Raw genomic sequence first — 16,406 nt, forward strand, 5'->3', positions numbered from 1 at the left:
AAAACTTAACTTTTTCCGCACAGAATCAATTCCTCTAAAGAGTTTCACAGAGAATCACTTTCAGCTACAAAATCATTTTATTTATAAAATCACTTCACTCGAAAAAAAATAGATAATAAAACCCCTACCAACCATGCCCTACCTCTCTCTCCTCGATGGCCCGTGGAGGCGTGGACTCCGCTTGCATTTTGAGACTATGCATGTAATGCGCTTATGCAAGTCTGACACTAGTAAATAGACTTTTTGAGACAAGAGAGAAAGCTCGATAAGATAAGAGTTGCAAATTGGACCATGAACTAAGTTTTATTGCCATAAGATGGTGACAGGAAAACATGCTCTACATGGTTAGATGTTTAGGTGCTGGAACAGGTATAATCATACGTTATTCGTGCTGATTAGTCAACCTAATAACCACTCTAAATCGTATATACACACATACATGGCATACATATCATTCTTTATTATTCCAGAATTGAAACACTTGAACAGTCACATCCCTAAAATTTGTATGTAGTAGCAAACACCAGCATTGATGTCCTGTAGCTTAAACAGCTTTGATCGATCAATGGAAGTCATTCACCTACGGGTTTCAGTTTCGCAGATTCCGGAGTGGCGCATCGGCCGCTCACTTCCTCGTCTAAGAAGAAGAAGAAGATGATGATGACGACCACGGCGGTGATGGTGATGATGCCATGGACGTACGTGAAGGGCCAAGAAAATTTGACGGCGGCGGTGAGCTCGATCCGTCAGAATATGTCGAGGATCTCCTGGATGAAGCCGTTGCAGAGGGGGCAGTTGCCGCGGCTGACCCATAGCTCGCGGGAGCAGAGGCGGCAGAAGGTGTGGCCGCAGGGGATGAAGGCCGCGCCCTTGTGCCTTACCATGCACACGCAGCACACGTGCACCATCTCCTCCTCCCTCCCATCGCCGTCGTCTTCGTCATCGTCGCCCTCGGGGCCGCCGCCGTTCTTGCACATGCCGCCACCAGCAGCATCCTCGTCCTCGTCCTCGTCCTCGTCCCACTGGCTGTCCGTCTGTTCCAGCAGCGCCATGAGGGACATCTGCGCCGCGGGCTCCTCCTCCTTGCCCTGCTCGTCCTCCTCTTCCTCGTTGTCATCGTCGCGGTAGTCGTAGGCCGCGGGGCGTTTGGAGCTGGGGCGAGAGGGCGTGGGGCCGACACGGGTGGAGGTGACGCGCGAGAAGGTGGGCGTCGTGCGGAGCGAAGGGGAGCGGGAAAAGGTGTGGGAGAACGCCGCCGCCGCCTCGCCGGGGGAGTAGTTGTACTTGTTGCTGTGGTTGTTGCCGCCGCCGCTGTTGCTCAGGCCTCCCGAGCCTCCGTTCGTCGTCGTCGTCGCGGCGGGGCCCGCTGCAGCGCCGGCCTTGGGCGACGACGGCGTCTGCCAGGCGCTTGCCGCGCGGCGGATCCGGAGCCGGTCGCGCAGCTGCTTCCAGTTGATCATCCCACCGCCCGCCGCGTCCCCGGCCGCGGGGCTACCACCCTCGCGGGGGCTAGCATCGGCGTCGTCGTGGGGGATCCTGAGGAAGTCGCGGATGGCCGGGTCGGGCGTGGACAGCTGCTCGGACAGCGTCATCGTCCGCCGCATCTCCAGCCGCCGGCCGTCCATCTCTCTCGGCCGCCGCAACGTGCTAAGGTGACGCGATAAGGTAGCGGTAGATGCGGGTGAGGCGTCGGTCTTATTGCGGGGTTGGGTTGCGCGCGAGTGCGGAGGAAAGAGAGGTGGTGGAGATGGCAGCTCGGAGCGGGTCTCGCGGGCATTTTAAACTTCGCTTCACAATTACCGCAAAGTGCGGACTATGGAGCATAAATTACTGTGATGCCATGTATGCGTAGTAGTCGATTTTCCTATTTTTGGGTAGGGCATTTCGTCATTTCCCATCCCTGATGGTTTTAATTAAGCTAAGACCCTGTTTAGCACAGCTAAGTGATAGTTTTATTTTGAATAAGCTGTATATCTATATCTATACTCATATATAATTCACAAGTTATGATATATTCAGACGATCTCTATCATTCACTCAAGTTGATCAAACAGTTTATGTGTAAAGTTGGATCCCGTTACTCCTTTCAAAAATATTCTCCCCATACACGAATCAAGAGATTAATCTCACTATTTCTAAAATGATTAATTTTATTATTTATCTTCCATACTTAGACGCTCATTATTTACTTTTTTTATACATTAACAGTCAAATTTTTAGTAAATTAATTACACGTGTATAAAACATGTGTGTAGTTACTAGCGACTAAAGTAGACCACTTCCAGAATTTAACTTGATAAAACTGTATTTGATGTGCCAAGTTTTTTTAGATCTGTAATTACCTGGTGTAGTTTGCTGATTTCAAAGTACAATGTTTACGTGGTAGACGTGCCTGAAATGCGGCTACTTGAACAATGTTTACGTGGTGCGTGTAAGCAACGGCATGTCCACGTTAGGTGTAAGTTCCATTCTTTACTGTTAACCAGGCATACGAGTTGGCTAAACCTCGAAACAATTCGCAATAATTTTTTTACCGCCTTGATAGAAAACAAAAACCAGTTGTACCTCCAGTTCCTTTATAATATTGTTCGTTCAAAAAAAAGTTCTTTGCAATTTTGTCAATTCGAAATTTGTCAAGATTTAACCCTGGTACTTGTGTAGTTCTACCTTTGTGCTCTTCCTTACCACAGTACAATTTCGAGTTTATAAATGTCTGATGGTGCAGACTGTACTGTAATGGTCCAAAAATAGGTGAGATGTAGTATTCAAACTCTTCGTTTTTCCTCCATGTTTAATTAGAACATTATGATGTTTGTTCAGTTAGGTGCTTGGTGAGGACGACGACGTCGCTGCCAGATAAGCTAGCATTATGTGCTATAGTTAGCCGCGTATTTGGTGCTATGAAGTCTTAATTAGCTAGGTCATTAGAAAAATTCAGGGACTCTGATTGCTCTGCGCGTAACGCTAACCAACCTCTTGTCGCGTGCTATTGCAACCACTTCAGTTGACCTATTGGACAGACGCGAGGCTAGGTAGAGGTACCTCTTGGGCAGGCAACTCAAAATTTTAGTAGTAATTATTTTATTTTGACCGTATATGTATTAGGATAAATTAAGATATATGACTAATATTTACTTTGGATTGTATATTTAGCATCACTATCATTTAAATTCTGGCACTGATCGCGCAAGCTGGTTAGCACCTCCAGCGGCTCTTCACTGTTCAGGTATAACTGAAGAGCAATAAGAAAAGTTATAACTGAAGAGCGTGCAGAATAGTCTCGAGAGAAATTTAATTCTTTGTCATCACCTGCCGCTCCGAACATATGCATGTGAAGAGCATACAGGAAACCATGAGAGCGATCCGGCAGAATTCAGGGACTGTCAGTCCTCATGTGAACTAATCAATAATCGCAAATGGAATGTTGATGATATATAGCACACTGGAAGTCTGGAACCAAGGCGTTGCACTGGAGTGATGCCAAAACCAGCATTTGGATTGGATCTGACAGCAGCATCTGGGGTCCCAGTCTTCTTCCCCATGATTAAGGGGGGACATGATTGGGCGGACTCCGATTCTCTGCACTATAGAAGGCAATGTATTTTACAGCAGGGTGGGTAGGTGAACAGTAATTTGCTGTAGCGCTGATTTTGCTGTTCATAACATCTGATCTATCCCTTTTTTTATCGTGATCGTGATTGGGCACCTGTGCACCCAGGAAAATGGTGCACCGTACCGACAAACGCCAATCTGAATCTCCCTCCGCCAGCCTGTGGCGGACGGGTACGTGCGCGCGTGGGGTTTCTTGCCTTGGTGACCTCGTCTCCTCTCCAACGGCAATGGCGACGTCGCGTGCGAGCATATTCTTATTCACAGGTTGGCTGGGGGTTGACGACGAAGCTGCTGGATCGAGGTGCCACCTACTGCTTGCCATAGAGGAGGACAGACAGAGATCCATCAACGGCGGATCAGATGGATGTATGAATGTTTAAGAGAACCAAGTGGTGTTTTTGGTGGCCAAAAGGCTACAGTGGCTATAGTTCAACGGACATGGTGTCTCCACTCCACCAGAGCACAGCGGAACCAGACATGCACCGTAGCCGTATCGCCGTGCTGCATGTCGAGCGGAGGTCCTGCTCCTGCACAGACAAGCTGCATCAATAGCGCCGACCAGGGATCGAGCACGCGTGCACGGCGGCAGGCTCATGCTTGCTCCCGGAAACTGCCGGTTCTGCTTTTGAACTCCGGTTCGTGCCCCAGGAAGGTTATCAGATCCCCGTACGGATCCTACAATCTTTCTATAATATAATATTATAAAGTTGAAACAATACTAATTTTATTATGTATCTTAAATTTATAGTATCATGATCTTATACGAGAGTACTATATGATATCATATAATCGTTAAGATACTGTATAAGATTCCGATCATAAATGAGAGTTTTATAAGATCTCACATAATCATTAAGATTTATGTATAATTAAATTTTATTAGTTTAATATGATATGTGTTATTAGTTTATATCTTGAGAACCTATGTTCAACGATATTTTATATTTGTTAAATATATTTTTAATATAATAAATAAAATAAACTTTAAAAATAAAAATCACATAAAATCGTGATCCTACTATCCGATCCTATAAAAAACGACCCTACCGAATATCCGGATCCTAAAAACCTTGCGCCAGGGTGCGCGTCCACCTGACAAGGCGAGCGAAGGACACGGGCTCCTGCAGCGTGCGCCGTGTCGCTTGCAATCGCGTCAGGTCCTCCAGACGGCGACTGTGAGGCAGCGGATGTGACGAGCACAGACCAGTCCTCGCACTTCAGCAGATCCGGCTTGCGATCTTGGCGTACTTGCGAATTCTGACAGCTATGCGTCGTCTGCTGTGTGCCGACTCATCAGTTCAGGACTCTTACCGATGAGCAGGAACACAAGAGCATTGGGCAGCATGTGGCCGATCCTTGGACCGGATTGTTGTGGCTCTGAACTCACTCTGAAGTAGGACTTGAGGTTTGATCAAGTTTCAGGCATGAACAGTTCAAGCAACAGATAACAAATGAAGTTCTGACTGTGAAGCTCAGAACTTGCTTGCAGATTATATACCTCACATTCTCACCAAACCAATATGTCCATATCTATCTGGTAACATCAGCTATTCCGCCTTTAAACATCAACCAAAGAGAAGCACACTTGCCACACCCCTACACACGCACGCGCTATCATTCTAACATACAGGCACAGGCAAATGATCCCAGATAGGGGAAGTGCTATACCTACAATCATTCTACTAAGCGGATGCATTTCTTTGGCCACAAATCAATTGGGACAAACCCTTACGCCAGAAATGCAACGCGAATCTCCTACCAGGCACCACACTTGCATCGCAATGGCCCGCTTAGCCTCTCGTTCTTGTGATCGTGATGCTTCCCTTTCCCCCTTCAGTGTGGATCTTCGTCTTGTGGACTACAGGTTTTCCGGATATAGCTGAAGCTTGGTGCAAGTTTGGCTCCTCGTCATTCTTATGCTTTATCTTGTACGGCGGCGGGGCATGTATTTTCTTGTTTATGTCATTCAACGTGACGTCACCATGGAAACTGCATGGCTTGATAACCTCGAAAGGGAAGGCAACTGATGTTCTCAACTTTTTTCCTCTAATAACACTTTTACCAGCTGTGAAACAGAGAAAAGTATTGAGTTCATAGGCTGTCACCATGGAAAAGGAAGAATAATAACCATGGTGCTTTAAGAAAACTGTAGTAGAGTTGGACACACCTTTCAGAGGTGTAGGTCGAACTTGCGCAGGGTTGTTGTAAACCACGATAGATTGTTCACAGGACAAAGAATTCGCATGCACTGGAAAATATAAACATAGCATTGACTTATCAGCAAATTTGAATTCTCAATAAACGGCAATACTGAAAACACATGAGAGGCTTGTACCAACCAGAGATATTGGCTTGTTCCATGGCAGCAGGAGGGCTATTCCTGTTAAGAAGGTTCAGAAACCATGAGAAGCAATATTGCATCAAGATTGACAGTTAACTGAACTACTTAAGCACACGTGAAGCTTGAATTGAAATACATACATTTCTTCAGGTGGGCAATGAGCCACACTATCTTGCGTGCAATTAACTAGCCAATCTTCTGGTAGTTCATCTGTCCCATCAGAGTTTAATAAGCACTCGACACCTGGAGCTATAAGTATAAGTAGCAGAAACGAAATATAATCAAACAGCCTAACCACTAACAGTCTAACAGCGATGATGGAAGACAAACCAGAAAAATCCATATTCACTTGCAGACTTTCTGAAAGCCCATCTTCAGTCATAGGACAGTCCATCTACAAATAAACAGGCATTATATCCATGAATGTAAAAGAACATGCCAATGCATAAATCGACACAGTTTACAAAAATATTAGGCATAATTAACTTCATTTCCAAACATGTGAACTTTGATAGATCCATCCAGAGCATGCACCTCAACATTTTCTGGACAGAACTGAAGCATTCGTCTACGTTTAGCCTGTAAAGTTTCCTTCCCTTCATCAAAGTCCTTGATGATGATATCTGCATTAAATTGTTATTATTTTAGAAAACACAACTGAAATTAAAGCTGTTTTAGTGTGTTCCAGAAAGATGAGATGAGATAGAATTAGAAAATGCCAAGTGGAATCCATTGCAGTAATTAGGTCAAATCCTACATCAATTGCATCTTGAACAATTTTAAGCACCGGTTCAGATTAAACATGTGCAACAGGGGAAATGACAGCCAGGAAAGGTAAACGCTTCACTCACGCTAATCGGCTGACTTTGTTAATTTGTTGAGTAAATTTTAAAACCCTACAACTATTTTGACATATGTCGCAAAAAACTACAACTTCTGGTGCCCATTTTAAAAACCTACAACTATTTTAATAATGTTGCAAAAAACTACAACTTTCTTACCGTGAACCCACATGCATCCTCTATGACATGTAATAGAAGGATTAACCGTGGACCCACCTATTGCCTGAGGGACATGTGGGCCTATAGTGAGAAAGTTATAGTTTTTTGCAACATATGTTAAAATAATTGTAGGTTTTTAAAATTTACTCTAATTTGTTTTGTATATGCAAATAGCATGGATAGACAAGTTACTATAGTTATTATGACGTACGAGGTCATTAAAACAACTTCAGGGAGGAGATAGAATCAGATAACATATTAGCGTATAAAAGGAGGTGCAACTGGTAGCATGCAGACTGGTTCAGTACAGGATATTGGCAGTAAAAAACATTGGACTTGATAACTTGGTTTGAAGCCCTTCAGTATCTACATTACATTACTGGCCACTATATTAGTGGCCAATGTTGACTTCATAACCATGAGAACAAGACTTTACCTCCTATATCACAGAATTGAAATTCTATGTCCGTACAATGTTTTATTGGAGTTTGCTCATCGAACATGCTCCAAGCATCACCCACATTGTTGTTTGCTTCACCCCACAAGCTGCTAGTGGGATCTGCCAAATCAGAAAACCCAGAAAAAAAAGCTTAGCAAAATTTGTGTGGATACAACTTAAGGACAGAATGAGTGATGCAATGTGGCACACCAGCTAACAAATCTTTCTGCAGATCATACTCCTGACTTTGCCATCCCCACATCTCACTGTAAGAAGTTCCACATTGATGAGCAGGGCTACGAATAGTTACTCATGTAAGAACTAGAAGAAACTTTCAGATACATGAATGAAAAATTTAGAGTACAAAAGTCTGTCCAATGTGCTGATATAGGACGAGTAACAATCTGAACACACTGGCCACCAGAACTCAAAGTTCAACTACAACAGTGTAGATCATGAACATTTTGCACCTGTGGACATTACAAGGGTTTTACTTTGGAATGCCCAAGGATGTTCAGACCACAGAAACCTCAGACCGAAGGCTTGTGTAAGGAAAAAGCTTGTGATAATAATCTAACAATGCAATGGTATATAATAACAGGGGATAAGCAAGAATCCTTGGATGATTAGGAAATTTTTAACAGAATAATTAAGCAAATGTATACAAAAATTACTATAAGTAAAACAACAAGGCATCCGATTATATCACCAACTATACAGCACCACAGTCAGAAACATGATGAACAGCAATAAGCAAGACAGCAACTAGGGTTTAACAGCAAAAGGCAACAACACAGACAACTCAACTAATACAAACTGAGGCAAAGCACACTACAAAAGAAGAGAAGCCACAGCTTCGTACAAAAGGAGGGAAACATCGATCTTTTCTCCCAGAATTAGAAGTCTTTACCCTGCCCCTAACATCACCACACGCCGTATAAAGATCAAGAAAAAGGCGCGGTTGTTAACTGCGCAGCTAGTACCACACACACCAGCTCTACCAAGAAAGCAAAATTGGGGATCAACAATGACGGAATCGGAGCGAAAAACAGAAAGAGATTGGAATTCCACCCCTGTCATGGCAATCAAAACCCCACCTTTTCTTCTTCCTCTCGCCGTATGACGCTGATTCACGCATAGACCAAAGAGGTAAGAGAGCTCACCCCTGATCACCAATGGCGCCGTCGAAATCCATCCCCGCGCGACAAGGTCTAGGGCTGGATCCAAGATTCGGCCCACTAGTTCACCATGGAGACAAAGATTGCGAGGATGGAATCGGAGCCAGAGGGGGCAGGTGGTGAGGACTGAGGTGGAAGAAGTGGAGACGGCGGGAGTGGGGAGTGAGCAGCAGGCAGTTCCCCTCACCGCTCTTCTGCCTCCTCCTGTACCCTTCTCACTGCTCTACACAAAAAACTCTGCTTTTATCTCCCTCTCCTCTCCCTCTCCAATGTGACAGCACAGTCTGCACCGCGGCACGGAGACCGACAAAAACAAAACGAAAGGAGCAAGCCACCGATTATCTTACGACTAATCCAGAACCGGTCATCCCGCGATGATCCTGACAGAATAGTTAACTAGGAATTAAAAGGGGCTACAGGAACATTTGCACAAACGGCCCTGTAAAAAAGTGAAAATTGCAGACGAAGCTCCTGGGCTTGTAAGCTTGCAGCAGAAGGAAGCCAAAGCAATAAAGAGAATTTAATGCTGGATAAAACAAATTTTTTCTGTTTTTTTATTAGTAGTAGTAGAGCGTGCATTGCGTTTTACTACTATTTTGATTTTTTCTGAGATGCTAACGTGGTGAATTGATTCCTTCTCAAAATGTATGTTATTATGTTCTCTTTGGATCGAGTCTCTAGAGTAGTTCTAGCATCATACTTTTATCGTTTCACTATATTTGTCTATAGCCCATCATGCATACTAGTCAAGGAAGTATTGGATTCAAGAAAAAAATCAACGAGAAATGATCATCCATGCCCCTATTAAATGACATGATACAACTGTTTTTCCTCTCTCAAAGCATTTAATTAGATATAGAGAGTGAAAATATTACAAAAAATAGAAAAAATCAATGAGAAATGGTCATCCATGCCCCTGTAAAATGACATGATACAACTATTTTTCCTCTCTCAAAACATTTAATTAGTTATAGAGTGAAAATATTACAATAATTATATTTTTGATTTCTCAACGGGCAAACATTTTAAAATGTAATCTAACGAGGCCTTAGACAGAAAGGGAGGGAGTATCTAAGTAGCAAGCTTGCTAATCAGGGACTTCCTTCTCTCAACTTTGTACTCTGTTATTAATGTTTAATATACATGAGTTCTAAAAAAAGTTCAGTATACATCCAAACTGGAAAATTAAATCAAATTCTACTAAATTTTGAATCAATGCGCCTTAAATAACAATTTATTTATCGTAGCGAAAATAGCATGAATAGCAGTAAATGCGCAGCAGCAGGGGTAGATCGTGACCATTAAATAGGGACCCTGAGGCTTCATGTGATCCGGGAGCAGTGGAGGCGGCGGCTGCTCTCACTGGCATTGCTAGCACCACCCGTGTCCAGGACCAGCGAGTCAGACGCCAGAGAGTGGGCCCGGTGGATCCATCTATTCCGTGGCCCACATGTCGGGAACTTATCCGTTCTGTAAGCCCAAGCCAAAAGAGTCCCTTCACGGGCAGATTCCTGTCGTGAAGGGATTCTCGTTTCTTTCAACGCTCCTAACAGTTTTTCTTCACGGTTCCCTTCACGACGGGATTCCTAAAGTCATTCCCTTCGGGATGAGATTCTCTCTCCGTTCCCTTCGCGATTCCCCTCAAAGAGAAACTGTTGGAGATGAGAGGAAATAAAGGGAATAGGAATAGGGAAGGGAATCGAGAAGGGAACGAAATGAAGAGAATATGGTTGGAGATAGTCTAACGCCAAACCAGGCAGGAGTAGAGAACGAGCCGTAGCTCAGTTAGTGTGAGCGCTGCCAACCGGGTCTGATCTCTGAGATTGAAGTCAGGGTCTTACCAGATTTATCTTTCAGTTGCTTCTAAAATGGATTCTGAATCCCGAACGTAACATAGGATACGTATACGTGTACGTGTTAAATAGGATATATGTGCTCATAAATGTTTATAATCCTCTAATATATCTTTAGCATGTAGTTAGCATGGGGGCGCATATGTGATGTGTGTGAGTCATTTGTATTCTCATTATACCTAGATAAACAAAAAGCAGGTAGGAGTAGAAAATTACAGGACGAACTGGTAGCTGTCTAGCTGCAGAGGAGAGCAGAGATGGTAGGGCGCACATGGGGCGTTATGGACGGAACAGTAAAATTCGAAGAATGTCAGCTCCTCTGATTCGCCAGATCGGATTAACCTAATTGGACTGGATGTAGGTAACTACTTTTAATTTAGTGTTGGGTTGGTAGGACGAGATGAGATGTAACAGATTTATTTTGTTTTTAGTTGTTTGAATGAAGAGTAGTGTGATGAGACAGTTCAGAATTAGAGAATATTTTTCAAATATTCGGGATATAATTATTTAAAAAATAGTGGAACGTAACCGTTACACTTCAAATATAACACTAACGGTAAGTCCGAATTTAAAAAATAAACTTATTATATCTTATCCACCAAATAAATATTTATATATAAATAAAATCATCACATCTCAAATATATAAATAAAATCATTTCATTCCAGCTTGTTCTCCGAACAAACGCTATCTAAGATTACGACGAGATAAAAGTTTTGTTATGCACGGTGCCTGATTCGTCTAAGCTGGATCCATGGTGTGGTCCAAGCTTAGTTTTGCGTGAGTCCGGTCAAATGGTAACCTTTATGTGCAAGATTTGGATCTTGACCTTGATGAATTGTTACCGACGGATCGCAGATCTGTTTTACCGGCGAGGTTAACGACGGGACCATGACCTCGCGACCTGCGTGGCTACCTTCAATTTCTGGAGTACACATGTCCGATCACAAGAGCGAACAGATAAGATCGGCGCATACATGTCGAGCTTGTTTGGTTGACAGCTAACTCTATCACAACTAAAGTTAAGCAAAGTATGACTCAAAGGCGATGCTATGTTATCCTATCTAAAATTACTACGAAACATAGCTACAATAAATAATATTTTTAAAAAATTTATGTATTTTTAATAGTAGTGCACCCTCACATTTAGATGCTAGTTTTGTTCCTTATGTGACTGCAATTGTAGCGAAGAAAATTGCTACCATATTTATGACAAAGTTTGATAAAAAAAATTAAGTCTATAATATGTGATGTAAGAAAATAAAAAAGTTAGATGAATTATGATGATAACATTAAATAAATATACGTCTAATAATATATGACATAAAAAGCACACGCCTAAGATGTGACGCAAGTAACCAAACACGCTTGTAATGGCGCGCATGTACCCTAGCCAGGCCGACGGGGATCCAGATCCAACGGTTTGTAGCGCGTCAGGTGTACTAGCAAACGACCCGACGGACATAACTGATACCCATCGCATTCATACCAACTGAAAAACACTTTTCACTTTTCAGCATATTATAAATAGGATAAACGATTATATCTCTTATCATTGTTCCTTGCTACTATTGCACAGTACAGACGAAAGCTTGGCGGCAGTGCTGAGAAATCCTCATGGCCTGTGCACGGTAATCACAGGGTAATTAGTAGAGGATTATCATCGGAAGCAGAACGGCAACACGTGCAACACTCGGATTCCGGCGCCAGAACGTGCACAAAACCAGCCATCGTCCCCAACTACGCGCACAGAACGTACAGGAGACAGAACGGACGGTGAGCACAGCAGAGCACCCAATTCTAGGTAAAAATACCAGCAGCAGATAATTGGGAGTACAATGATGATGGGATATATTAGGTGGTAGATAAGTACCAAATATTAATAAACAAGGCTACTGATGCCCTTCAGCAATGGCACACATGGAGCCAGAGCTTCACAAGTTCCTTAAGACTTTAATTTACTCAACTCATCCACAAGGTTGCCGCTTCTACGCACTAGGCACGCAGCCTCCGGTCTGGTGAAGCATGGCATCGATCTCGTCGCCGTCTTCCATCTCGAGCTGCAGAAGTTTTTGCACAGGCAAAACAAACATCAGCCATGGATTCGTCTCGATATTAGGCGCGCTACAAGTTGGGTGCGTTTGCAGGGGAAGTAAGCATCACACACCTCGTCAGGGGTCTGCTCGCCACGGAGCCTACGGCCATCAAACAGGAATGCAATGGCATTCATGTCAACAGACTGGCGGTCACAGTAGGCGTTCATCAGCTTCTTCAGTTGGGTGGATCTCTTGATGCGGAAGAACACCTCGTTGCCATCCTACATGGCAGTAAAGGATAAGTGAACGATAACACTTCGCACTGAGAAAACAAAAAACTGTACTAGTGACTATCCTATTACAATTCCAACCTGACAAGCAAAATGATGCAACATCCAATCAAATATACAGACCTTGATGAGTACATAGATGAAGATTTCTTCATCTTCAAAATAAAAATCAGTGACTTGGAAAAACCTCAAACTCAGTTAAATGCTTGTTTCAACTGTTGGTCGTTGCTGTTTTGGCTGTAAATGTGCTTAAAACGACCAACAAAGCCTTGCAATTCGCACACTAACTTTTTCTTATTGTGATGACATGATGTTGTACATAATGACTGCTTAATGCAAAAGATGACTTGAAGAATGCTTGTCGATATTACAGAATAACAAATCATATATTCTAACAATAAAAAGGGAATTTTACAACTGAAGACAACTGTAAGGGCATCTACATCCCTTAGCTACTTAAAAGTTGATGTGAAGCATCATATTCTACCTTTTAGCATCATCACTATATTTATTTCATCCCTAATGCATATCTAAAATTTATAGCAGGACACAATAATTGATTGCTTTATAAATGATTTCTAATTATTTTGTTACAAACAACTATTCTTTTGCTTTCTTAGCATTGATTGCAACACAAAGTGACACCTGTTTGTGCTGAATTCTATCCGGCAAAACCACTCATACAACACACCTCCGGGCAAACAGGTGTGTAATGTCTTTAAATATTAGAAACTGAACAAAGGTTTGGTTTAACATAACATTTTTTAGCTTCAGTTTAACATGATTATGCGACAGAATGAAGTAAAGGATTTCATTTAGCTAATTTCAATGCCACAGTATAAAGGATTGAGAGGTGTTATTTTGAGTAGGTCTCCAAAACTTAGAACAAGTACTCGTTCATGAACAAGAAGAAAGACCTAGTCTTAAGCAATCCGGGCTAAGTCTACAGACGCATTTAAATAAATCATACAAACACTATACAAGATATAGATGATAACTAACCAATATCAATCTCATACGCATATTCTCCAACAACACTGGGTCAAAAATTGCAACCTTTTGCTATCCGAGTATGATCCTGTAAGAGCCTGTTTGGTTGCCTACATGCTCTCAACCTGACTGTACGTTTCATACAAGCTGAGTTGAGATAGACTAGGGAGATGCAGTAGGATCTGTTTGGTTAGTTGCATGTGTTTAGTCTGGTTGAAAAGAGATTGTGTTTGGTTGTCTACATAAGTATATGTTATATTACAAAGGAACTCACTTTTTTACCAAATAACCTAGGTTGAAAAATATTTTTATAAATTAGTACATCACCGAATAAAAATATTAGTGATTTTTTATGATTTTTGGAGAATTTTAATTAAATATTGACTTAGGCTTTTTAGATCAAACTAATTAAAATAGGTTGTTAATGACCTCTAATTTGCTCACAAAAACATTTAGAATTTTTGGACCTCTAAATAAAATCGAAAGTTAAATAAAAAAATTTCGTATGCACAGTATTTTGCATCTCCGCAGCCAGGCCCGACGGAAACGACCGGTCGTTTCCCCGAGCCTGGCTGAGCGGATGCAGCTGCATGGGCGGGCGCAAGCCTCGAGCGTTGATCAAGCATCCAAACGAATGTCTCCATGAGCGTACTGCATCTGCGGATGCATGCACAAGCTGAGCCACCCATCCGAACACGTCCTAAATTTACTTGCGCCACTGTTCACTAGACCTACTAGCACAGGATAGCGGCAGAACACAATCCAAAGCGTTACCCAAAAGCATCGGGAATACCAAGAATCCTATGCTTCAAATTTCCATCGATCACAACTAACTACACACAGTATTTCATCTCGCTACTGTTTCCAAATATCTACCTCAACTAAAAGTCCAGCATTCTGCGGTTTTCTGCAAGTGTCACTAGTACAGATTGGCCGATCAATCAATACTATATCTGTACCACATTATACCCTTCACACCGCCTTCAGATAAGGATTACTTCGAAATTAGCAGTTCGATCTATCATTCAGTCAACACAGTCAATTGCAAACATACAGCACTGAGATATGATGATGGCGATAAGGGGAATTGCATGCATGTGAGGGCCCTAAGGCATATAACGATGGCAAGCGCTAAACCAATCGCACAGAATCTAACAGCAGCTAGCCATGGGCAACCCAACCAATCCCAAAATTGACTTAACCCTACCAATCCAGACAACTAGTACGAAGTGACGATCGCGACTAGATGCTAATAAAGCTCGAAGTTTTGCGACGAGGAAAAAGAGAAGATGGGAACCGGTGGCAGGCTGACCTGTCCCTTGACCTTGAGGTTGATGTGGGCGCCGCCCTCCGCCGGCTTCTTGTCCTCCTCCCCCGCGCCCGACATCCTCGTCTCACGCTCGGGAACACACACAGGTCTGGTTCGCGTCGGAGTCCGGCGATCTCTCGGGCGATCGATGGGTGGGGTTGCGATGAGCCGGCGGGCGGGGCGGACCCGAGGGGACTTATAGGGCGGCTGTCCATAACCATATTTGATACGAGGTTCGCGTCCGGATCCTCTCTGCGCGAGGCGCCTGTGCCCCTCGCGTCTGATTGGTGGGAGGCCGTGCGGGGCTGTTCGGGATCCGGATCGGCTGCGGCTCCCGCCCGCCGCTTCGTGGGTCGTGCCGGTGCGTGATTTGCACGCGAACCGGGTCAAGGGTTCTCGCGTGGGCCCCGCTTCCTTTCCGCTGGCGGGCGGAGCTATCCGGTTGGGTTCCTTCGCCGTATGTGCGAAACTGCGAACGGACGGGTCATGCCATGCGGTCAGTCGTGCGTTCGAATGGACGGCCGAGATGTGTACAAGATTTGCTGCGGTTGGCAGTAGGTGGAGTTTGGATGGGGTGGTGGCACCTCCTCCCTCTGATTCGCACTAAAACTTCAAAGCAACTACACTGCAACCAGTTTTTTCTAGAAACACAAATATAATGAAAGGTGTATGTTCACACCTACTAAAAATTAAGGTTATCAACTGGTCAAGCTCGAGCTATTTTATTATCTCAAGCTCGAGTTTGATAGAAATTTAAATTGAGCTCGATCCTGAGTTAAAAATTTGATCGAGCCTTTAAATATGTTTGAGTTTGACTTGTTAGTGTCTTGAGCTGAGCTCGAATCGGATTTAGAGTGAGTCGAGTTCGAATAGCTCACGAGTCTTAAGTTTTTTAATAGTCTTATCTATAAGTCATATGTGTATATAATCACGTGATTTTGAAGTTGGACGATTAGACTTTGAGTTGGACGGTGATGTTAAAAAATAAATTTGGCTAAAGTAAATGGATATCGGCTTTAACTCGACAGAAAGCAGCTGGAGTTAGTTGAGCTTTTGACGAGCTATTCGAGCTCGAGCTTAACATGCTCGTGAGGCTATAGTTAGGTTTGAGCTTGACTTGTTAAGATTTCAAGCCAAGTTTGAATCTCGGCTCGAATCAAACTTACAGTGAGTCGAGTTCAAGTAGCTCGTATGTCTCAAATTTTTTTGACAATCCTACTGAAAGCTGAATATGCAGAGTTTGAAAATTGGTGAAATCATCATAAACGTCTTTCTATCGACAGATACGTCGTCTACTACTTAAATTTTTTTTTTGCCTTAATAAAACATAAAAACAAATCATATGTTTAATCTCTGA

At 43.1% G+C, this 16,406-nt stretch overlaps 3 protein-coding genes across 8 annotated transcripts; all 3 read right to left on the reverse strand.

Moving 5' to 3' along the window:
• Positions 1 to 284: 284 nt before the first annotated feature.
• On the reverse strand, positions 285 to 1,739 carry LOC133909466 (uncharacterized). Its single transcript, XM_062351903.1, has one exon. It carries the CDS (start codon positions 1,623 to 1,625, stop codon positions 747 to 749), a length of 879 nt encoding a protein of 292 aa, XP_062207887.1. The 5' UTR covers positions 1,626 to 1,739; the 3' UTR covers positions 285 to 746.
• A 3,318-nt stretch (positions 1,740 to 5,057) lies between these two features.
• LOC133909467 (protein XRI1-like) lies at positions 5,058 to 8,897 on the reverse strand. 6 transcript variants are annotated; one of them, XM_062351906.1, is made up of 9 exons: positions 8,557 to 8,897; positions 7,604 to 7,689; positions 7,391 to 7,513; positions 6,488 to 6,576; positions 6,284 to 6,347; positions 6,094 to 6,196; positions 5,952 to 5,992; positions 5,780 to 5,860; positions 5,058 to 5,677 (listed from the first exon to the last, which is right to left on the reverse strand). In XM_062351906.1, exons 1-9 carry the CDS (start codon positions 8,586 to 8,588, stop codon positions 5,403 to 5,405), a joined length of 894 nt encoding a protein of 297 aa, XP_062207890.1. In that variant the 5' UTR covers positions 8,589 to 8,897; the 3' UTR covers positions 5,058 to 5,402. The 6 variants fall into 6 exon arrangements, with proteins under 6 accessions (XP_062207890.1, XP_062207891.1, XP_062207894.1 ...); XM_062351907.1 differs by having other exon boundaries at positions 7,604 to 7,659; positions 8,491 to 8,897; XM_062351910.1 differs by having other exon boundaries at positions 7,604 to 7,659; positions 8,557 to 8,887.
• Positions 8,898 to 12,251: 3,354 nt separating this feature from the next.
• LOC133909468 (small ubiquitin-related modifier 1-like) lies at positions 12,252 to 15,233 on the reverse strand. Its single transcript, XM_062351911.1, has 3 exons — positions 15,053 to 15,233; positions 12,592 to 12,741; positions 12,252 to 12,484 (listed from the first exon to the last, which is right to left on the reverse strand). Exons 1-3 carry the CDS (start codon positions 15,125 to 15,127, stop codon positions 12,413 to 12,415), a joined length of 297 nt encoding a protein of 98 aa, XP_062207895.1. The 5' UTR covers positions 15,128 to 15,233; the 3' UTR covers positions 12,252 to 12,412.
• Between the last annotated feature and the right edge of the window lie 1,173 nt (positions 15,234 to 16,406).

Source organism: Phragmites australis, chromosome 2 (genome assembly GCF_958298935.1).
Source record: "Phragmites australis chromosome 2, lpPhrAust1.1, whole genome shotgun sequence".
Lineage (NCBI taxonomy): Eukaryota > Viridiplantae > Streptophyta > Magnoliopsida > Poales > Poaceae > Phragmites > Phragmites australis.